This window comes from Ranitomeya imitator, chromosome 1, assembly GCF_032444005.1.
Source record: "Ranitomeya imitator isolate aRanImi1 chromosome 1, aRanImi1.pri, whole genome shotgun sequence".
In the NCBI taxonomy this organism is placed as follows: Eukaryota; Metazoa; Chordata; class Amphibia; order Anura; family Dendrobatidae; genus Ranitomeya; species Ranitomeya imitator.
Window position 1 is genome coordinate 164,365,822 of NC_091282.1, and position 24,348 is coordinate 164,390,169.

The 24,348-nt window shown below is 44.6% G+C and overlaps 1 protein-coding gene across 1 annotated transcript in view; it reads right to left on the bottom strand.

The window, feature by feature from the left end:
* Nucleotides 1–6,745: 6,745 nt before the first annotated feature.
* Nucleotides 6,746–24,348, bottom strand: part of RIOK2 (RIO kinase 2) — a 51,173-nt gene continuing 33,570 nt past the window's right edge. Inside the window, exons 9-10 of the mRNA XM_069752136.1 lie at nt 23,450–23,546; nt 6,746–7,206 (exon numbers count right to left, since the gene is read on the bottom strand). Of these exons, the coding sequence (XP_069608237.1) occupies nt 7,045–7,206; nt 23,450–23,546 (259 nt within the window). The 3' untranslated portion in view covers nt 6,746–7,044. The remainder of the gene's footprint in view (nt 7,207–23,449; nt 23,547–24,348) is intronic.

The following is a 24,348-nucleotide window of genomic DNA, read 5'->3' on the forward strand; positions in this document are numbered from 1 at the left end:
TAACCCGTCTAGCTGAGGTTAGGGCTACTAGTAAGGCTACTTTATATGTTAGGATTTTTAAAGGTATTGAATCTAATGGTTCAAATGGAGAGCTTGTTAAGGCCTCTAATACTAGATTTAAATCCCACGGAGGTAGACGGGGAATATGGACCGGTTTACTACGTTCACAAGATTTTATGAATCTGGAGATCCACCTATTAGCTGCTATATTGCATCCATATAGGGCTCCTAATGCCGAGACCTGAACTCTTAAGGTATTTACAGATAGTCCTAACTCTCGGCCTTTTTGCAAGAACTCTAGGATAGGTGTGAGTGGAACTTGCTTAGTGAACGGTACCGTGTAGAAGTCTAAAAATTTATTCCATACCCTACTATAGATTAGGGTGGTAGATCTTTTCCTGCTCAATAAGAGGGTGTTTACTAGTTCTGTTGAGAACCCTCTGGAACTTAATAGTTGCCTCTCAAATTCCACGCCGTCAAGTGAAGACCTTTCACTTGCGGGTGGAAAAAGGGGCCTTGGTACAGCAGCTCCTTGTCTGATGGGAGGATCCAAGGATCGCATAGGCACATGGTCTGGAGACAAGAGAACCATGGTCTTTTCGGCCAGAATGGTGCAATGAGGATTACTCTTGCCTGTTCCCTCCTGATCTTTCTGATCACTAGAGGAATCAGAGACATTGGAGGAAAGGCATATGCCAGTCTGAACCGCCAAGGATGGTGGAGAGAGTCCAACATATCTGGGTGATCCCTGGTGTTCAGGGAAGCGAACCTTTGTACTTGCCGGTTGTCTCTTGTGGCAAATAGGTCGATTTGTGGTATCCCCCATGCTTCTGTTATCCTTCTGAATATGGATTTGTTTAAGGTCCATTCTCCTTGACGCAACTCGTTTCTGCTGAGGTAGTCTGCCCTGATGTTCTCTACACCTTTGATGTGCAGGGCTGTTAAGGATGTTAGATGAGCCTCTGCCAGCTGAAAGATGTTTGCAGCTATGGTCATCAGACTTCCTGACTTTGTACCACCCTGACGGTTCAAGTATGCCACTGCGGTGGAATTGTCTGAGTAAATTCTTACATTTGTTCCATGAATCTGCGGAAGAAAATGATATAAGGCACATTCTATTGCTTTTAACTCCTTCCAGTTGGAGGAACATATTAATTCTGTCTGATCCCAAGTATTTTGGGCCAGATTGTCTTCCATATGTGCTCCCCACCCAATAGGGCTGGCGTCGGTGGTAATTATTTTAGACGGGTCTATTATCCATGGCACACCCCGTGATAGGTGGTCCAAGTCTAGCCACCAGGATAGCGATTCTAAGACATTACTGGAAAGAGTTATTCTACTTTCTAAATAACCGTCTTTCCCCTGAGCCGACAATACTTCGTACTGCAATTGACGGGTATGGAATTGTGCCCAAGGTACAGCAGGGATACATGATGATAATGACCCCAGTAAGGACATGGCCTTTCTTAGTGTCATGTAGGGTTTGCGTATTGCGTCTGATACCTTTGATTGTATAGTCAACCTCTTTGACTGAGGAAGAAAGCATTTCTGACTTACGGAGTCTAGCTGGATTCCTAGAAATGTCTGAACGGTTTCTGGATTCAGCCGAGATTTTTCGAAGTTGACGATCCAACCTAACTCCTGTAGGGACGAGATCGTATTAGATAAACGAGTTTTACATTGAAGTGCAGAGCTTCCTACCACTAGAAAGTCATCTAGGTAGGGTATTATCAAGGTATCTCGTTGGCGTAGATGAGCCATCACTTCTAGTATCACCTTAGTGAAGACGCGGGGAGCCATAGAAAGCCCAAATGGCATTGCAACATATTGAAAGTGACGAACCTTTCCCTCCAGGGTGACTGCTACCCTTAGGTACTGCTGATGTTCGGCATGTATGGGAAGATGGTAATAGGCGTCCTTTAAGTCTATTCCGGCCATGACACACCTAGGGAATAAGAGTTTTATGGTAGAACTAATGGATTCCATTTTGAAGGTATGATTACGCAGGAAAGAATTTAATTTTTTAAGATTTATGATGGTTCTAAATGAACCATCTGGTTTATTAATCAGGAATAAAGGGGAGTAGAACCCTTTCCCTTTTTGATCCTGGGGAACTTCAATCAGGACTTTCTTAGATAGAAGAGATAGGATCTCTATTTCTAGAGCCCTCTGTTGGTCCTGACCTTTTGGAGATGTTATTATGAAGGAATCCCAAGGGATTCGATCAAATTCTAATTTAAGGCCGTATTGCACAATGTCCAGAATCCACTGGCTGGATGTTATCTGTCCCCATTGGGGAAGAAAAAATTTTAATCTGCCGCCTACTTCCTGGTTAGCGGTATTTACGTCTCGGATTATGGGACCCGCTAAAAAAGGCACCTTTTTGCTTTGGGTCCTTCGACTCCCATCGCTCTCTTTGTTCAAGCGGCTTGTTCCTAGTAAAGGGGCGTCTCCTGAAGGCTCTCCTGTAGGATGGAAGATACTGGTTAGGGAAGCCTTTCTTCCTTTCACCTGCTTTATTCAGGAGTTCATCCAGCGTCTTCCCAAAAAGGAACTCACCCTGACAGGGAATCGCACAAAGTTTTGCTTTAGCTTGTGCGTCCCCCTTCCAATTCTTTAGCCAGAGTGCACGCCGGGCTGTGTTGACTAGGCCGGCTGACCTGGCTGCAAGACGTAGCGAGTCCACTGAGGCATCAGCTAGGAATGCTACTGCTTCTTTAATTTGAGGCAATTTCAGCAGGATAGATTCCCTCGAAGTTTTGCCTCTAATCTGTTCCTCCAATTGCTCCGTCCATACTAGTAGAGATCTTGCAGTACAGGTACTAGATATGGCGGGCCTGAACGCCCCCGTATTGACTTCCCATGACCTCTTTAGTAAAGCTTCTGCTTTACGGTCCAGCGGGTCTGTTAGGACCCCTGAATCCTCCACTGGTAGGACCGACTGTTTGGTTGTGGAGGCTACCGCAGCATCAACTTTTGGCACCTTTGACCAGGTGTTTAGGTCTTCATCGCTGAAGGGATAGCGCCTTTTAGAGGATGATGGTAAAAACCCTCTATTCTGCTTGTCCCACTCCTTTTTGACAATATCTTTGATGGTTTGTATGACGGGGAAGGACCTACGTTTCTTCTGTCCTAACCCCGCAAACATTATGTCCTGTGCTGATTTCTTTTCTTTCCCATCTGGGCACCCCATCGTGCTCCTGACAGATTTTATTAAATTGTCCACATTACTGTTGGGAAGACAAAGTCCCCCTTCAGTCTCGGATGAGCTCGGCTGAGATCCCTCTTCGTCTGAAGAAATACATACACCCTCTGACTCCGAACTAACCGGAGACCGGGACCTGCTAGGCTGACGGGTACTGGCGCTACTTGTCTGCGCCAAACCCTGCATCTCTTCTCGGATAATAGCTCTGACATCTGAGGGAGTCATGATATTTTCCTGCCGTAGAGTTTGCATGATACACTCTGCACACAGTTTTTTGGCATAATCATCCGGGAGGGGCTGCGTACATAAAGCACACTCTTTATGCTTAGATTTGTGTGTCCTTTTCTTAGTCTAGAGGAAGGATACAGGAGGAACATATATCAGCATATAGGAAGAGACTCTTTCAAAAACTCACCCAGTGAAGCTGACAGGTACCGGTTCTGGAGGCGGAATTCGTTTGGTGGTAGAACTCTTCTCTGGAGGTCGGCCACCACTCTTTGTGCTGCTCCTCGTGCTTCTCTCCCTGCTGGGAGAGCGCTGTTGCACTGCGGGCAGGTGCGCTTCGTCGGCCGGTGAAGCCATTTCACACACACCGGCCCGACGCTAGCGCTGCATTTTTAAACTTGCCGCCCATTCTCCTGCCTCCCCGGACCAACCCGGAAGTGCTCCCGCGACTTCCGGGTTAGACGCGCCGCTCTCACCACCATGCGGCCGCCAGAGGCTATTAAGCCGGCCGCTGCAGCGCGCGCGTCCTCACAGTGCCGGCCGGACCTACGGTGACCGGACCCGGACCGTGGATGTTTGGCCAGACGAGGGGGGAGGCTGCAAGCAGGGGCTCCCCCGCCGCTGCTTCTGGTACCGCAGCCCCTGCCGTTCCCACAGAAACCGGCGCAGGCGGGTGCATGGCCCAGGGATCCTCTTCATCTGTAGGTAAGCCGGGTCCCTGTAGGAACAGGAAACCTAAACTGAGGAGGAGAGGGGACCGCCTCCTTTTATTCTGTAGGTTTCCTGTTCCTATGGGCGGATCCCTCTCTCTCATGTGGGGTGCTGTCGTGGCGAAGGGTAAAACAGATTTTGCATTTATGAAGAGATGACGATTACCGTATTTTTCAGACTATAAGACGCACTTTTTTCCTCCAAAAATATAGAAGGAAATGAAGTATGTGTCTTATAGCCTGGATGTACCGGCTCTGGCAGTGGTGGGTAGGTGGGGGAGTAGTGTCGGTGGAACAGCGAGTCACAGGAGGCTGGAGCCTGCGGCTAACTCCTGTGCCCGCTGCTAAAGAGTAATGAATATTCACTGCATGTCACGCCTATGGGCGTGGAGGGCAATGAACATTCATTTCTCTTTAATAGCATCTTGGTATGATTAGCCCCCCACCCCCATCCTGGTATGCATGGCCCCATCAGAAAAAATAAAAAATTCAAACCATTACACTTACCTTCCCCGCACTCCCTCACGGCATCCTGCTCCTTTGCCAGCATATGCTTTATACTTGTAAGCAGCGCATGGCAGGGATGTCATGCGCTGCTTGCAAGCCGAAGGGCAGCTGCCGGAATACTCACTGCTCCCCACGGCAGACCTGTGTACGCAGAGAGCATTCATTGCTCTTCAGTAGAGTGCACAGTGTCAGCTGCTGACGGTCACGTGTGCAGCTACTTAAGAGAAATGAATATTCACCTCTCTCCACATCCAGAGAGGTGAATATTCATTTCTCTTAAAAGTAGTAGCACACGTGACCGCCGACAGCAGCAGGAAGCTGGCGGTTGACACTGTGCGCGCTACTGAAGAGCATGAGGTCCCTGCCATGCGCTGCTTACAAGCATAAAGCAGCTGCTGGCATCAGAACAAGATGTTGCAAGGGAGCATTGGAAAGGTAAGTGTAATGATTTTTTGTTTTTATATTTTCTAACGGGAGCCATGCATACCAGGACCGGTATGGGGGCCAATCATACCAGAATAGGGATGGGGCCATGCAAACTAGAACCAGATGGGGGCCCTGCATACCAGGATAGGGATATGCATACTAGGACGAGATGGGGGCCCTACATACCAGGATAGGGATGGGGTCATGCATACTAGGATAGGGTGATCAATCCTGCCAGGATAGGGATGAGGAGACCATGTATACCAGGATAGGGATGAGTGGGGCATGCACACCAGGATAGGGATGAGGGGGCCATGCATACCAGGATAGGGATGAGCGATCCTTGTGTACTAGGTTGGGGATATTAACAATACCAGGATAGGCGATATTAAGTACAGAATTGACCACATTTTTACTTCAATTTTCTTTTCCTAATTTCCTCCTCTAAAACCTAGGTGCGTCTTATAGTTCGAAAAATACGTTTTATCTGATAAGACTCTGTAGACTAGAGGGAGAGGAGCTCTGTCTTTTTCTCCTCCACATAGGCGATGACCACTACTACTGATAAGATTCTCGCTCTGTAGTGGAAAAGTCTGTATTGATTGGATACAGATTTTACCAGAAAATTGAGAATTTTGAAAATGACATCAATCGAGGAGGAGCGAGAAGCAGGATCATATGATACTTTGCAATATATTTTAATCAGAGATATCTGCTTCTGACGTTTACCAATCGGATTGTTTTTATATTTTGATAGATCGGACATTTCTGAAAGGAGTTTTTTTTTTATTTTTAAATGGGGCAAAAAAGGGGTGAAAAGTGTAGGAAAAACTTTTTAAAATTATGACGAAGAAAGGAACAGAAGTTCAAATACTTCTGTTCCTTTCTTCGTCATAATTTTAAAAACTTTCTTACACTTTTCACTGACTTCAAGGGGACCTTAGGAGACTTGAAGCCTGGATAAACCAATCGCTTGTCATATGTATAGCAGAAATCACAACCTCCTTTGAACGCTGGTCACAGGAGATTCACAATGACCGGCCTCGTGGTCATCAGCAAACACATGACAGGGGCGCCGATGGGCAGGATTAAAGAAGCACTTCCTGCCAACGTGTGTGAAATCCCGCTGTTGGTGACTAATAGGGGGATTTAACAGGTTCAATCAGGGGCAGAGCACCGCTTCACCCTCGGCTGCTAAAGGAACTTGATGGCTGGTAGCACGGTGGCGCAGTGGTTAGCACAGCAGCCTTGCAGCGCTGAAGTCCTGGGTTCAAGCCCCACTAAGGACAACATCTGCAAAGAGTTTGTATGTTTTGGTTTCCTCTGGGTACTCCGGTTTCTTCCCACATTCCAAAGACATACTGATAGGGAATTTAGATTGTGAGCCCAATTGGGGACAGCGATGATAATGTGTGCAACCTGTAAAGCGCTGCGGAATATGTTAGCGCTATATAAAAATAAAGATTGGATTATTATTATGGCTAACGAAATCAGCCATCAAGTGCAGGGACAGATGTGGGCTCGGCGTGAGTCCACATCAAATGCAGGGACTCATGTCAAAGGTCTTGAAGGAGTTAACCAGACATCTACAGAGGTTGGTATACAACTCCTGTTTTCTTGTACAAGTGAAGAACTATGCCACAAAGGACGTACACTAATGGGACAAATCTCTGTCTAAACTGCCTATATTTTTCTTAAAAATATAACTACTCAGCTCTTTAGCAGCATTTTTTCATCCACATGTGTCTTTTACATCCATTAGTCACCAGGTTCTGGCCATTGCTTTAGAGCAGTTGTTACATTTGGAACTGCACAGGCTGTAAAATCTTAGTATGACTCTATATGAAAGTAATGCAGAAAAACAGGAAATCCAGAAGAATTTACGTTCGTTAACTTTAAGTGGTAAAAACACATATCAATATTAGAAAGTGAAGGGACTGCATAGATGTTAAAGTAAAAAGGCCGCAGACATTATCCCCAGAAGTTGGCGGCATCCACGCTGCACTTGATATTGAACATGTTCTCGCGGCGTTGCTTGGTGCACACGTTTGCTTCTCCCTTTTGCAGTCGTCTTCTGATGACAGATTTTTGCTGCTTTGTCAGCTGCCTCTTCACCTTCTGCTTCACCAGTTCCTATGGAGAGCAAAAACAACAAATCACAAAAAAGCAAAGAAGTCTGACGCTCAGCGACAACGCATCAAATAGGAAAGAGCTTCCCTTTTAAGAGGAAGCTAATAATGCTTTATGATTGTAAGTATAGCAGAGGAGATAACGTTCCTTGCAAGTATTGTATCCATGTCAATTAAAGAATGCTGCTTTGTTGCTAGGAAGAGAGATGTGTGTATAGCAGTAAACAGCAGAGATCTGGAGCATTGTCTCACCTCCTCCTACACTATATTTTTCTGAGAACATGGTGAGTTATGAATTCCCAAAGAAACTCATGATATAATGTCTTCCATCCTGCAGACCAGATGCAGGAGCATCCTGGCAGCTATTGCTCAGCTGGAGGAATAAAACTGGCCGGCCACACACTGAGTTGATCTAGTTAAGATATGTTGTTTTTCTTTTTTTTTTTATCCATTTCTTAACTGATCAAGAAAAGCAAGAGCGAAGAACCTTAGCGGATAAAAACTAAGCTGGCAAATAAACAAAAAAGGGAAAATGGAACAAAATCTCCACACATCAGAAGAAGGGATCGGAGTTTGCAGCCAGCTGTCCATTACCGCCACCTCTCCCCATCAGTCTCTTGCAGCATCACTTTCCCCGCCACCGTTGGGTGTTGTTCACACAGTTGATGATTTTGAGGTTCATGATTCAGAGACAGGACGCAGCAGCGGGCGAGGAGAAGGGAGAGAGGCAGAAGAGCTGTAAGTGTCTCGCCCACCCCACTGGCAACTTGCTAGATTTCTCTAAAATGAATTTCTACAAGAAAGCGAAGGATTTCATCAGCATTAAAGATCTGTTACATGCCAATAGTTTGGGCTATACAATCCTGATTAAGGGTTCCCTTTAAGCAGTATTTACAAACAGGAGAGGATCCTAGGTAGGAAAAAAAAATATAAAAGTATTTTTTTTAAACCACTCCTGGAGTAATTTATTAAGGAACAAGTTGGAGATGATCAAAAAGATTAGCAGGACCCTACTCCAACAGGCCAAATCGATAGTCCATGGCAGCCGGACACAAGTCCTGAGAACTACCTCCAACCTTGCTGGCATCCCCGGTATCTCTACTCGTTAATATGACCGAGGAGACATCATTGAGGCTAGAAGTATGCATTACATCGCAGGCGCCTACTAATCAAAGAGGCATTGAGGATGCAAACAGCTAGGAGTTCACAGAGCTCTGGTCTGGTGGCTACTACACCAGCATCCTGCAAATCTTTTGCTCATTTGGGTGGATTTCTTTCCTTGATTAAATCACTGTACAACCTGTGTGCTGGAAAACAAAGTAGCTGCAATGTTGGAACCTAGCCTTACCTCAAAACACACATTTTCAACCTGTGCCCTTATCTATATATGTTACTCATTAATTAAAATAAGGAAAGTTTGATACTTTCAATGAAAAGATCAGGCTGATAATGACAAAAATGCTGGACAAAATCTGCTGCCACTTTGATGGGTTTTTCCACATCCCTATAGGAAGGAACACACAATTATATATACACACATACGCTTAACCCCTTCATGACCCAGCCTATTTTGACCCTAAAGACCTTGCCGTTTTTTGCAATTCTGACCAGTGTCCCTTTATGAGGTTATAACTCAGGAACGCTTCAATGGATCCTAGCGGTTCTGAGATTGTTTTTTCGTGACATATTGGGCTTCGTGTTAGTGGTAAATTTAGGTCAATAAATTCTGTGTTTATTTGTGATAAAAACGGAAATTTGGCGAAAATTTTGAAAATTTCGCAATTTTCACATTTTGAATTTTTATTCTGTTAAACCAGAGAGTTATGTGACACAAAATAGTTAATAAATAACATTTCCCACACGTCTACTTTACATCAGCACAATTTTGGAAACAAAATTTTTTTTTGCTAGAAGTTATAAGGGTTAAAATTTGACCAGCGATTTCTCATTTTTACAACGAAATTTACAAAACCATTTATTTTAGGGACCACCTCACATTTGAAGTCAGTTTGATGGGTCTATATGGCTGAAAATACCCAAAAGTGACACCATTCTAAAAACTGCACCCCTCAAGGTGCAAAAAACCACATTCAAGAAGTTTATTAACCCTTCAGGTGCTTCACAGCAGCAGAAGCAACATGGAAGGAAAAAATGAACATTTAACTTTTTAGTCACAAAAATGATTTTTCAGCAACAATTTTTTTAATTTTCCCAATGGTAAAAGGAGAAACTGAACAACGAAAGTTGTTGTCCAATTTGTCCTGAGTACGCCGATACCTCATATGTGGGGGTAAACCACTGTTTGGGCGCATGGCAGGGCTTGGAAGGGAAGGAGCGCCATTTGACTTTTTGAATGAAAATTTGGCTGCACTCTTTAGCGGACACCATGTCACGTTTGGAGAGCACCCGTGTGCCTAAACATTGGAGCTCCCCCACAAGTGATCTCATTTTGGAAACTAGACGCCCCAAGGAACTTATCTAGATGCATAGTGAGCCCTTTAAACCCCCAGGTGCTTCACAAATTGATCCGTAAAAATGAAAAAGTACTTTTTTTTTTTTTTCACAAAAAAATTCTTTTCGCATCAATTTTTTCATTTTCACATGGGCAATAGGATAAAATGGATCCTAAAATTTGTTGAGCAATTTCTCCCGAGTACGCCGATACCTCATATGTGGGGGTAAACCACTGTTTGGGCACACGGCAGGGCTCGGAAGGGAAGGCGCGCCATTTGACTTTTTGAATGGAAAATTAGCTCCAATTGTTAGCGGACACCATGTCGCGTTTGGAGAGCCCCTGTGTGCCTATGCATTGGAGCTCCCCCACAAGTGACCCCATTTTGGAAACTAGACCCCCCAAGGAACTTATGTAGATGCATACTGAGCACTTTAAACCCCCAGGTGCTTCACAGAAGTTTATAATGCAGAGCCATGAAAATAAAAAATAATTTTTCTTTTCTCAAAAATGATGTTTTAGCCTGGAATTTCCTATTTTGCCAATGGGAATAGGAGAAATTGGACCACAAATGTTGTTGTCCAGTTTGTCCTGAGTACGCAGATACCCCATATGTGGGGGTAAACCACTGTTTGGGCGCACGGCAGGGCTCAGAAAGGAAGGCACGCCATTTGGCTTTTTAAATGGAAAATTAGCTCCAATCGTTAGCGGACACCATGTCGCGTTTGGAGAGCCCCTGTGTGCCTAAACATTGGAGATCCTCCACAAATGACCCCTTTTTGGAAACTAGACCCCCAAAGGAACTAATCTAGATGTGTGGTGAGCACTTTGAACCCTCAAGTGCTTCACAGAAGTTTATAACGCAGAGCCATGAAAATAAAAAAAAAAATTTATTTTCTAAAAAATGATTTTTTAGCCCGCAATTTTTTATTTTCCCAAGGGTAACAGGAGAAATTGGACCCCAAAAGTTGTTGTCCAGTTTCTCCTGCGTACGCTGGTACCCCATGTGTGGGGGTAAACCACTGTTTGGGCACATGTCGGGGCTCAGAAGGGAAGTAGTGACTTTTGAAATGCAGACTTTGATGGAACGGTCTGCGGACGTCACGTTGCGTTTGCAGAGCCCCTGGTGTGCCTAAAAAGTAGAAACCACCCACAAGTGACCCCATTTTGGAAACTAGACCCCCCAAGGAACTTATCTAGATATGTGGTGAGCACTTTGAACCCCCAAGTGCTTCACAGACGTTTACAACGCAGAGCCGTGAAAATAAAAAATCATTTTTCTTTCCTCAAAAATGATGTTTTAGCAAGCAATTTTTTATTTTCTCAAGGGTAACAGGAGAAATTGGACCCCAATAATTGTTGCGCAGTTTGTCCTGAGTATGCTGGTACCCCATATGTGGGGGTAAACCACTGTTTGGGCACACGTCGGGGCTCGGAAGTGAGGGAGCACCATTTGACTTTTTGAATACAAGATTGGCTGGAATCAATGGTGGCGCCATGTTGCAATTGGAGACCCCCTGATGTGCCTAAACAGTGGAAACCCCTCAATTCTACCTCCAACACACCCCTAACCCTTATCCCAACTGTAGCCGTAACCCTAATCACAACCCTAACCGCAACCCTAACCCCAACACACCCCTAACCACAACCCTAATTCCAACCCTAACCCTAAGGCTATGTGCCAACGTTGCGGATTCGTATGAGATTTTTCAGCACCATTTTTGAAAAATCCGCGGGTAAAAGGCACTGCGTTTTACCTGCGGATTTACTGCGGATTGCCAGTGTTTTTTGTGCGGATTTCACCTGCGGATTCCTATTGAGGAACAGGTGTAAAACGCTGCGGAATCCGCACAAAGAATTGACATGCTGCGGAAAATACAACGCAGCGTTTCCGCGTGGTATTTTCCGCACCATGGGCACAGCGGATTTGGTTTTCCATATGTTTACATGGTACTGTAAACCTGATGGAACACTGCTGCGAATCCGCAGCCAAATCCGCACCGTGTGCACATAGCCTAATTCTAAAGGTATGTGCACACGCTGCGGAAAACGCTGCGGATCCGCAGCAGTTTCCCATGAGTTTACAGTTAAATGTACACCTATGGGAAACAAAAATTGCTGTACACATGCTGCAGAAAAACTGCACGGAAACGCAGCGGTTTACATTCCGCAGCATGTCACTTCTTTCTGCGGATTCCGCCGCGGTTTTACAACTGCTCCAACAGAAAATCGCAGTTGTAAAACCGCAGTGAAATGCGCAGAAAAACCGCGGTAAATCCGTGATAAATCCACAGCGGTTTAGCCCTGCGGATTTATCAAATACTCTGCGGAAAAATTCGCAGAGGACCAGAATACGTGTGCACATCCCGAATCCTAACCCTACCCCTAGTTCTTACCCCAACATTAGTGGAACAAAAAAAAAAAAAATTCTTTATTTTTTTTTTATTGTCCCTACCTATGGGGGTGACAAAGGAAGGGGGGTCCATTTACTATTTTTTTTATTTTGATCACTGAGATATAACCCATCTCAGTGATCAAAACTCACTTTGGAGCGAATCTGCCGGCCGGCCGATTCGGCGGGCGCACTGCACATGCGCACGCCATTTTGGAAGATGGCGGCGCCCAGGAAAGAAGACGGACGGACCCCGGGAGGCTAGGTAAGTATAAGGGGGGGGGGGGGGGGGGGGTGAATCGGAGTGCGGGGGGGTTTGATTGGAGCACAGGGGGTGTGATTGGAGCACGGGGGGAGCGGACAGGAGGACGGGAGAGCGGAGCACAGGACGGAGGGGAGCGGACCACAGATCGGGGGGCTGGGGGGGGCGATCGGTGGGGTGGGTGCACATAAGTGTTTCCAGCCATGGCCGATGATATTGCAGCATCGGCCATGGCTGGATTGTAATATTTCACCAGTTTTTTAGGTGAAATATTACAAATCGCTCTGATTGGCTGTTGAAAGTGAAACTGCCAATCAGAGCGATCGTAGACATGGGGGGCTAAACTACCACTCCCCCTGTCTCTGCAGATCGGGTGAAATGGGAGTTAACCCTTTCACCCGATCTGCAGGGACGCGATCTTTCTGTGACACAGCATATGCGTCACAGTTCGGATTGGCACCGACTTTCATGACGCATACGCTGTGTCACAGGTCGGGAAGGGGTTAAAAAAATAAAGGGAACACTTAAACAACACAATGTAACTCAAAGTCAATCTCACTCCTGTGAAATCAACCTGTCCAGTTATATAGCAAGACAGATTGATTCCCAATTTCTACTGCTGTTTTGCAAATGGGACAGAAAACAGGAAGAAAGGATAGGCAATTTACAAGACAACCCTATAAAGGAGTGGTTCTGCAGGGGGTGAACAAAGACCATTTCTCTGTTCTCATCCTTTTTGGCTGTTTTGGTCACTTTTGCATTTTGTCATTGCGCTCACTCCTAGAGGTACTGTATCGTAGCATGAAGCGGTGTCTACTGTTCAACCCACAGAAGTTACTCAGGTAGTGCAGCTCATACAGGATGGCACATTAATGTGAGCTGTGGAAAGGTAGCTGTGTGTCAGCAGTGTCCAGAGCATGGAGCAGATACCAGGATACATGGAGGGGGCAGTAGGATGGCAACAACTCAGCATCAGGACCGCTACCTCCTCCATTGAGCAAAGAGGAATAGGAGGAGTGCCAGAGCCCTGAAAAAAATGACCTCCAGCAGGCTACTAACATCCATGGTCTGCTCAAACTGTCACAAACAGACTCCATGAGGGTGATAGGAGGGCCCGACGTCCACAAGTGGATGTTGCCCTTACAGGCCAATAATGTGCAGGGTGATTGGCATATTCCAGAGAACATCAAGATTGGCAGATTCAACATTGGCACCCTGTGCTCTATACAGATGAGAGAAAGTTCAGACTGAGCACATGTGAAAGACGTGAGAGTCTGGAGACGCTGCGGAGAGCGATCTGCTGCCTGCAATATCCTCCAGCATGACCGGTTTGGCAGTGGGTCAGTAATGGTGTGTGTGTGGGGGGGTGTGGCATTTCTTTGGAGGGCCAGACAGCCCTCCATGTGCTTGCCAGAGGTAGCCTGACTGCATTAGGTACCAGGATGAGATCCTCAGACTTAGGCCGGGGTCACACTTGCATGTGCAATGCAAGAAACTCGCATGAGTCTCTTGCATCAATTCCCAGCACTTGGGACCAGAGTGTTCAGCTGCATAGAAATACATGCAGCCGCACGCTCTGGTCCGAGTGCCGGGTATTAATACGAGAGACTCGCGCGAGTTTCTCGCATTGCACAGGCAAGTGTGACCCCCGCCTTATTGTGAGAACATATGCCGATGCACTGGGCCCAGGGTTACTTCTGGTGAATGACAATGCTAGGCCTCATGTGGCTGAAGTGTGTGTCAGCAGTTCCTGCATGATGAAGGCACTGATGCTATGGACTGGCCCGCTCGTTCCCCAGACCTGAATCCAACCGAGCACATCTGGAGCATCATGTCTCGCACCATCCACCAACGTCACGTTGCACCACAGACTGTCCAGGAGTTGACTGATGCTTTAATCCAGGTCTGGGAGGAGATCACTCTGGAGAACATCCACCGCCTCATCAGGACCATGCCAAGTATCATTTCCTTGTCTTGAAGCATTTCCATTGAAGTTGGATAAGCCTGTAATTTGATTTTCCACTTTGAATTGGAGTATCATTCCAAATCCAGACCACCATGGGATATTAATTTTGATCATTTTTCGGTTTTATTGTTCTCAATGCATTCCTCGAATAAAGATTTTCAATTAACCGCCAAGGCTAAGTGACACTACTCTGTCCTCCTCCTCCTGTCCTCTGCCTTTGACACAGTGGACCATTCCCTATTATTACAGACCGTCTCATCCCTTGGCATCACAGATTTGGCCCTATCCTGGATCTCGTCATATCTAACAGACCGGACAGTGAGCGTCTCCCACTCGCACACCACCTCCTCTCCTTGCCCCCCATCTGTCGGAGTCCCGCAAGGTTCAGTCCTAGGGCCCCTGCTCTTCTCCATTTACACCTTCGGCCTAGGACAGCTCATAGAATCTCATGGCTTTCAGTATCATCTCTATGCTGACGACACACAGATCTACATCTCTGGACCAGATATCACCACCCTACTAACCAGAATCCCTCAATGTCTGTCCTCTATTTCATCCTTCTTATCCACTAGATTTCTAAAACTTAATATGGACAAAACAGCATTCATCATCATTCTCCCATCTCACACAACCCCCCCAACGGACTTATCCATTAAAGTAAACGGCTGCTCACACTCCCCAGTCCCACGAGCTCGCTGCCTTAGGGGTAATCCTTGACACTGATCTCTCTTTCAAACCACATATATAAGCTCTTTCCACTTCCTGCCGACTTCAAATCAAAAATATTTCATGGATCCGTACATTCCTCAACCAAGAATCTGCAAAAACCCTAGTCCATGCCCTCATCATCTCCCGCCTTTACTACTGCAACCTCCTGCTCTGTGGCCTCCCCTCGAACACTCGCATCCCTCAAATCTATTCTTAACTCTGCTGCCCGACTAATCCACCTGTCCCCCCGCTATTCCCCGGCCTCTCCCCTTTGTCAAACCCTGCACTGGCTCCCCACTACCCAAAGACCACTAGGAATAACTCAGGTGGGCCACAAAAAATATTTTATGGCCAAATGTTAATTCGTTAAGGTAGCACATTTTGGCACATAATTTATTAATTCTTTTTTAATTTTTAAAATTGTGCAAATCTAGGCAACATTCACACATCGGTGTCATGTGGCCTATGATGTCTGGGACAGCTGTGAGTCTCCTGACCCAAACTCAGACTCACAGGGGGTATATGAAACTGTTGAGTTCAAATCAGCAGACCTGCAACCGATCCAAGCATCACGGTTAGTTCACAGACAAATGAAACATGGATGTGCACATTTAGCGTAAGGTTGCATTTATATGGGTTGTCAACTACTCAAACAACCCCTTCTTAATTCCTTAGTTTCCCTCTTGTAAAACAATAACACTAAGACTGTGTGCACACGTTTAGGATTTGCTATAAAAACATGATAAAACCGCAAAAAAATATGTATACATTAAGTATCCTATTATTTGAACGCAATCCGCAATTTTTGTGCACGTTACTTTTTTTTTTCACGGCGGAATCGCATTCCGGAAAAAAACGCAGCATGTTCATTCTTTGTGCGGAATTGCGGGGATTCTGCACACATAGGAATGCATTGATCCGCTTACTTTCCGCATGTGGCTATGCCCACCATGCGGGAAGTAAGCAGATCATGTGCGGTTGATAAACAGGGTGGAGCAGAGGAGACTCTCCTCCAGGCCCTGGGAACCATATACCTGTAAAGAAAAAAAAAAAAAAAAATGAATTACAATAAAAAAATTGTGATATTCTCACCTTCCGGTGTCCCCGGCAGCCTTCCCGCTACTTGCGACGCTCTCATTCCCAGGGATGCTTGTGAAGATGTACCGGTCTCAAGAGACCGCTACATCATCTGGGGTCATTGCTGTGAGGCATTACTGGGAACGGAAGGTGTCGGGCGCATCGCAAGGAGCAGGAAGGCTGCAGGGGCCGCCGGAAGGTGAGAATATCACGATTTTTTATTTTTTAAAATTATTTTTAACATTCTATCTTTTTACTATTGATGCTGCATAGGCAGCATCAATAGTAAAAAGTTGGTCACACTTGTCAAACACTACATTTGCCAAGTGTGACCAATTCGTCATTCAGTTTTCCAAGCAATGCTACAGATCGCTTGGAAAACGCCAGCATTCTGCAATCTAATTACGCTTGTAAGACGCTAGTGTTTAGCGGGAAAACACATGCCAATTCCGCATACGCTTTACCCGTGTCACAGTGGCGGAATTGGCAATTCCGGACGTGTGCACATAGCCTTATACTCGCCTCTAGCCCGGTTGCCACTTCAGTCCATAGGTATTGCGAAGCAGTTGTAAAAGTAGTGGATAACCCATTTAAGTAGGCTTACCATGGCCATAATCGGATCATCAGTCATTTAAAAACCTGCTTACACACTTCTCTACTGCTAGTATGATTATTTTACGCGAAGACTCATGTTATCAGAAGCACATACAATGGCTTGCAAAAGTATTCAACCCCTTTGGCATTTTTTTGTGTTTTGCTACCTCACAATCTGGAATTTCAATTTTTTGTTGGGTATTTCCATCAGGTCAAGTAAAAAACATGTATAAAACTGAACATATGACTTTCTTTTTATTGTGAAGCAAACAACAAATAGGACAAAATAGCAAAACTTCAGTGTGCATAACTATTTACCCCTTAAAGTCAGTACTCTGTAGTGCGTCCTTTTGCGGCAATTACAGCTGCAAGTCACTTTGGATAAGTCTCTGCTACTGGAATTTTTCCTCATTCCCTCGCCTTGGACCATTTTCCCCTGTGCCTGCTCCCCATAAATATCCCCAGAGTGAGATGCTGCCACCACCATCTTTCACTGTAGGGATGGTGTTCTTGGGGTGACGGGCTGTGTTGGTTTGGCATCAGATATAGCATTTACTTTGGTGACCAAAAAATTCAATTTTGGTCTCATCGGACCACAGCACCCTCCTCCATACATTTGGGGAGTCTCACGCGTCTTTTGGCAAATTCAAATGAGCCTTACATTTCTTATGTACAAGTGAAGGCTTTGTTCTATGGAGTGTACGGTTTATTGTGGTCATATGGACAAATACTCCAGTCTTTGCTTGGAAACTCTGCAGCCGTTTCAGGGTTACCTTTGGGCTCTGTGCTGAATCTCCGATTAATGCCCCCTTGACCGAGCTGAGAGTTTTGGTAGGCGGCCCATTCTTGGTAGGTTTGTTGTGGTTCCATTTAATAATTGTGGATTTCATGGTGCTCAGGGAAATCTTCAGACATTGGAATTTTTTTTTTTTTTTTTTAAATAAACCAACCCTGTCTTGTACTTCTAAACAACTTTGTCCCTGACTTGTTTGGAGATCTACTTGGTCTTCATGGTGTTGTTTGGTTAGTGGGGCCTCCTGCTTAATGTTGCTGCAGCCTCTGTGGCCTTTCAGGAAAGGTGTGTATATACTGACAGACCATGTGACACTTAGATCGCACACAGGAGGACTTCCTTTCACTAAGCATGTGATTTATGAAGGCAATTGCTTGCATTAAAATTTTATTAGGGGCTTCATAGCAAAAAAGGTGAATACATATGCACATGCCAATTTTTACATCTACTATATAATTGTCTAAGGGTCACTTCCGTCTTTCTGTCTGTCCTCCTGTCTCGGATATTCATTGGTCGCGGCCTCTGTCTGTCATGGAAATCCAAGTCGCTGATTTGCCGCGACCAATCAGCGACGGGTACAGTCCGGCGGGAAAAATGGCCGCTCCTTACTCCCCCGCAGTCAGTGCCCGGCGCCAGCTCCATACTCCCCGCAGTCTGTGCCCGCCGCCTGCTTCATACTCCCCTCCAGTCACCGCTCACATAGGGTTAATGCCAGCGGTAACGGACCACGTTATGCCGTGGGTAACTCACTCCGTTACCGCCGCTATTAACCCTGTGTGACCAAGTTTTTACTATTGATGCTGCCTATGCAGCATCAAAAGTAAAAAGATCTAATGTTAAAAATAATAATAAAAAAAAACAACCTGCTATTCTCACCTTTGGTAGTCCGATGATGCGCTCGCGCCTGCCGCCAGCTTCCGGTCCCAGAGATGCATTGCGAAAATACTCAGAAGACTTTGCGGTCTCGCGAGACCGCTAAGTGATCTGGGTAATTTCGCAATGCATCCTGGGAACGCAAGATGGCAGCAGCTGCGCACATCGCCAGAGGTTTGCTGGATCCCACCAGGTGAGTATATAACTATTTTTTATTTTAATTATTTATTTTTATTTTTTAACAGGGATATGGTGCCCACACTGCTAAATACTACGTGGGCTGTGTTAGATACCGCGTGGCTGCTATATACTACGTGGCCAGTATTAGATACTATGTGGGCTGTGTTCTATACTGCGTGGAATGCGTTATATACTACATGGCTGCTATATACTACGTGGGCAGTGTTATATACTACGTGGCTGTGTTCTATACTGTGTGCTATACACTACGTGGCCACTGTTAGATACTATGTGGGCTGTGCTATATATTACGTGGCCAGTGTTACATACTACGTGGGCTGTGTTATATACTGCATGGCTGCTATATACTGCGTGGCTGCTATACACAGTGTGGACTGTGTTATATACTACGTGGGCTGTTTTATTTACTGTGTGGCCTATATTAACATCGGATATTCTACAATATATATGTATGTATGTATGTATGTATGTATGTATGTATGTATGTATGTATGTATGTATGTATGTATGTATGTATATAGCAGCCACATGGTATATACCACAGGCCACGCAGTACTCCTATATACTACGTGGCTGCTATATACATGCATACATATTCTAGAATACCTGATGCGTTCGAATCGGGCCACCATCTAGTATTTGATATTTGTCTAACAGCTACGAGACATGCAGTAGCATATTTTTCAAGCACGCCGAAGACACTTTGTTAGCACACGAGCACGACAACACCTCATCAGAGCACGTTCGCTCATCACTAATTATTACCTATTGCTCACTTTTTTTTTTTTTTTCACAGCAGAGCATGCATTTTTCGTTAGCTCTATTAAAGGAAACCTTGTCTTTAACCATTTTCTGGGATATGGCTCCCAAAGATCATATCATATCCGGACACATAATATTCAGTGCAATTATCAGTATAACTATATCTTCTTTGGCACTTGCTCAGCGTCCTACAGAGTCAGTTCCTGGTACAAGAAAACAATTTAACCTTACTGATAAAATATGAGCCAAAATCATCTCCAACATTTAAGACTGCAATTTATTTTAGAATTGTTTTGGGCATCAATTATAATCAACTTTGTGGAGCCATCTAGTGGCCATTTGTGTTTAAAAGTTATCCTGATTAACCAAAGAGGGAGTTCATAAATTTATATGTTCACTTACATGATTTTTGGCTACAATATCTACATTATCACTCTATGATACACTGTGACGGTCTAGCCTACATGGTCAACCAGTAGAAGAGGACATCGCTAGGACCTGTACACTTACCTGTTTAGACTAGGTCACTATTAAAAGGGAGGCTTTAATTGGAACAAGTAAAAATTGTTGTGGTGCCTCAAAGAGCAGGCACATAATTGGTCAGTAAAAAAAAAAAAAAAAATTAGTGGGCATACAAACTAGTCACTTTGTATTTCTAATAACAAACATAGTCCTTTATGGAATGTACCAATAAAAGGACAAAAAGTGAGGTTACATTAGGTCACAGCTTCACAGCCTATTAGCAGCGTGCACCCGCACATAAAACATCGGCATACCTGTACCCGCCCCCGGAAGAAGCAATTGTGCGAAACGGCAGGGAAGCATCGCCAGCAACCACAGTTCCACAGCACTTGCCTTTACCTCCTTTACGGTGCATAACAGGTATTTCCATACACCTCGGATCCTGGCTATTTCTATCTTCCCCCTTTAGCTACATCTTGGCAAGTATAGGACTTTTTCCTTCTCAGCTTAGGCTTCTTTCACACTTCCGTCTTCCAAATCTGCACAGGATCCGTCAAGACGTTGAAATGACGGATCCTGTGCAGATTGTGGAAAATGTGTGCACTGGGCCAGTCTTTCTGACAGACCCGTCGAGCATACGTGCACCTGTGAAAACGCATACACAACACAAACCAGGTTTAAAAAAAAAAAAAAAAAAAAAAAAAAAAAAAATCGCAGTATTCTCACCTACCGGCGTTCCCGCGCAGTGATGCTCCCGGCAGCTTGCGCTCCTAGTAATACATTGCGAAATCTCGCGAGCAGTCGCAATGTATTACTAGGAACGCTAGCTGCCAGGAGCATCGGTGACGCTGCGCGGGAACGCCGGAAGGTAAGAATATTGCGATTTTTTATTTATTTTTTTAAAATTATTTTTAACATTATATCTTGTTACTATTGATGTTGCATAGGCAGCATCAATAGTAAAAAGAGAAAGAGAGCGAGCGAGAGAGAATTTCCCTGATGGGAAATTCTTCCACGCATGCTCTTTGAAAAGACGGGACCCGTCACTGGATTCCTGCTTTTCACAGGCAGCGACGCATCCTGCGTCCATAGGCTTCCATTGTAGCCAGTGACGGGCAGAGCAGGATGCGTCGCTGACAGATTTTCCGACGTGCAGAAAAAACGTTCCTCTGAACATTTTCTCTGCCCGACGGACCGTTTTTTAATGCAGGATCCAGTGAAAGACGGATGAAACGGACGGCCATCCGTCACAATCCGTCGCTAATACAAGTCTATGGGAAAATAAAGGATCCTGCATTCTCAAAACAAGACAGATTGTGACGGGAGCTGAAAGACGGAAGTGTGAAAGAGGCCTTAACCAGCTAAATTTAGCATTCGCTGCTTTTTGCCTCGCATTTTGCTCTTAATTTACTTCTTGAGGTCTGGAAATTTTAGGATACCAAAAGTTCACCATTTTGGAGGGGAACTTATTATGCACTTTATTTATAAAAAAAAAAAAACTATCAATAATAGACAGTTTTTTCTGTCATAAATTATTGTTATATGTTGCTGCTCACTTTGCCTTCCTCTATATTTTGGAGGTCCCATTGTACTGTGTTTTATTGAATATTTAACTATTTTTAAAATTGTATTAAATATTAATTTTATTATTGTTTACCTCACTTTTTGTCCTTTTCTTGGTACATTCCATAAAGGACTATGTTTATTATGTGCTATTGAAGTGATTTTGGCCACTATTAAATAGGACTATGGGAAAAAGGTCTTATTTCTAATCTGCATTGCTATTTATTTTGGTTACACACCACTGGCAGTTCGAGTCGAGTACTTCATTGCTTTTCCAATAAAGTATATTTTAAATCACTAGATCTTGAAATAAAAATAAAGTTCTACAATTGGATTCATTAAAAAAATGTTCCTGTGCTGAGATAATCTTATAATTGTGCCCCTGCTGTGCACTGTGTAATGGCTGTGTCTGACCGTACAGGGACATGGTCTGATCATACCATAGCTCCTGGGCAAGGGGCAAGCAAAAGAGTTTATAAAGCAGGGATCACAGCTAAATTATTTCTGTGAGGTAAAACATTTCCCTTTCTGTTTTTAAATGATCTTTTACTTAAAAAAAAAAAATCAGCTGTGATCCCATGCTGTCCTGTCTGTATACTCTTTTGCTTCCTCCCCTGCCCAGGAGCTGTGATATGATCAGACCATGTCCCTGTACAGTCAGACACAGCCATTACACATTTATAAGATTATCTCAGCACAGGAACATTTTTTTTAAACATCCAATTGTGGAACTTATTTTTATTCCAAGATTTATTGAATAAAATGAATTTTGTTTGTGGGAAAACCCCTTTAAGTCCTCCATTATTTCTCGATTCTCAAGGCCCCTATATACATTAAATAGCTGTCAAATTAATGATGACTTGGCCAACACCAAACTCCATCGACTTCTCCATACACAGGAAAGCTCGGTCGAGCCGTTTTGCATTCTTTATGCTGGCAGACTCCTCTGCCAGTGACTTAGCTTAGGGAGAACAAAAGGATTTGGAAATCCAGCAAGTCGGATTTTTCCCTCCCTCTGTCAGGAGAGTGTTGAGGCTCTTATATACATTAGACTTACAACCGAACATGTACAATTTGGACAACTTTAGTGTAATGTGTACGGGGGCATTATAAGGAATTTATCAGAAGGTTTTTGCTATGTAATCTGAAGACAGCAGGAGATAGAGGACGAAACACAGAATTCAGGGATGTGTCACTTGTCAAAGTGTGTGCTGTTTACTAACTGTGAAGGATTTATAACTAAGGGATGAACATTGCCGAACTAATACGGCAACTAGCTTTTCACTATCTATGGACCTTGAAGACAGAGGGCGGCTGTGGCGTGGGCGGCCGCGGCTGTGCTGTGGGCGGCAGTGGTGTGGGCGGCCGTGGCTCTGCTGTGGGCGGCTGCGGCTGTGCAGTGGGCTCAGCTTTCTCAGCTGTTCTTCATTTTAAAATCTAAAGGCTCCAATTTGTGTGAGAACGGCTGCACCCAGTAAACTAAGTGATACATTGTTGGATTCAGCATCTCTTTGCCTACATCAGGCTGCTCTCAGATGAAGTAGCAAAAACCTGCTTACAGATTCCAATTAAAAGATTGTGTTGTTCCCATAGGACAGTTCACCCCTAATCTAATATTTATCACCTATCTTGTGGATATGATAAAATGCTGTGGGCTGTATCTGGTCCCAGTGTTGCTGGTAAAATGGACATTATGTGCAGAACTGCAGGCACGCCATTTGCTACTCACCACCTATTACTGATTACATTACATCTAGACATCAACCGGTAAGCAAATACAGATGGATCATAGCTAGTGATGAGCGAATATACTCGTTACTCGAGATTTCCTGAGCACGCTCGGGGGTCCTCCGAGTATTTATGACTGCTCGGAGATTTAGTTTTCATCGCCGCAGCTGAATGATTTACAGCTATTAGCCATCCTGAGTACATGTGGGGGTTGCCTGGTTGCTAGGGAATCCCCACATGGAATCATGACCCAGTGCCAGCATGGCGTTTTATATACGAGATGTATCATACTTGTGCAAACATTTCATAAGAGGAGAGAATTGTGCTTCAGACACAAAACTTTGGAAGAGAAATATAGTAAATGCTAATTTAATAGAGCGACTATAAAAATCTGTGAGATAAGACATCACTGACCGGTGGGATCGTGGAGCAGCTGCCGACTGTACCCATGGACGTCACGCTGGTCGTTCGTGTACGGTGCTGGTTAAGGTGTTGTAAACTGTCTTCATCCCTAGAAATAAAATACAAAATGAGGAAACAATGCAAAGCGTTCAAGGAAATGCCCTGCTATTATGCCAACACACAGCATGATTAAAGAGGACCCGTGGGCTCTTCTGACATGACCGTCTTGTATTATCTATGACACAGCAAGGCCTAACCATTTTTACTTTCAGAACCTTATATTGTCCCTTTGTTAATCCTCAAAGAAATATACTAAAGTATTGGAAAAAAAGGTTTTGCCATTCCCCATGTCGAGTCACATTTTAGGATTTGTGAAGTTTTAAGCGTGCGTGTTTACCACAACTAATGGCACATGCAGTCCACCATGGCTGAAAATATCGGATATCATGAAGTAATATTTCAAGAGACTGTGCAGCATCACTGGCAGCCCGGGGATCCAGCGCAGGATGCTCTGGTGGTCTATATGATAAATCGGTGATGGGGCCCCGTTTTAGTCAAGACTATCAGAGTATCTTGCGCTGGATCTATGTTGGGGACAAGGGAGTATAAACCACTTTATTTTTGCCCCATCTTTGGTGTCTGAGTTTTCACAGAGGCTGGAAAACCCCTTTATTTTTTAATGAGGATTTACAAGACGTATAGAAATGATAAACAGGTTCTCAGACATGTAAAAGAATTCCCAGGACCTGGTCCAGCAGCCATACCAGTAAGGATGGCTGCAGAATATAAGCCCTGCAAACTGCCTCCTGCCATCCCTGGCTCCTGTTTTGAAAGGAACCTGACTGTTCCCCATGCCCTGAAACCCACCTGCTTTTGTGCATTTATTGATTAATTCCCTGCCTATCCAGCCC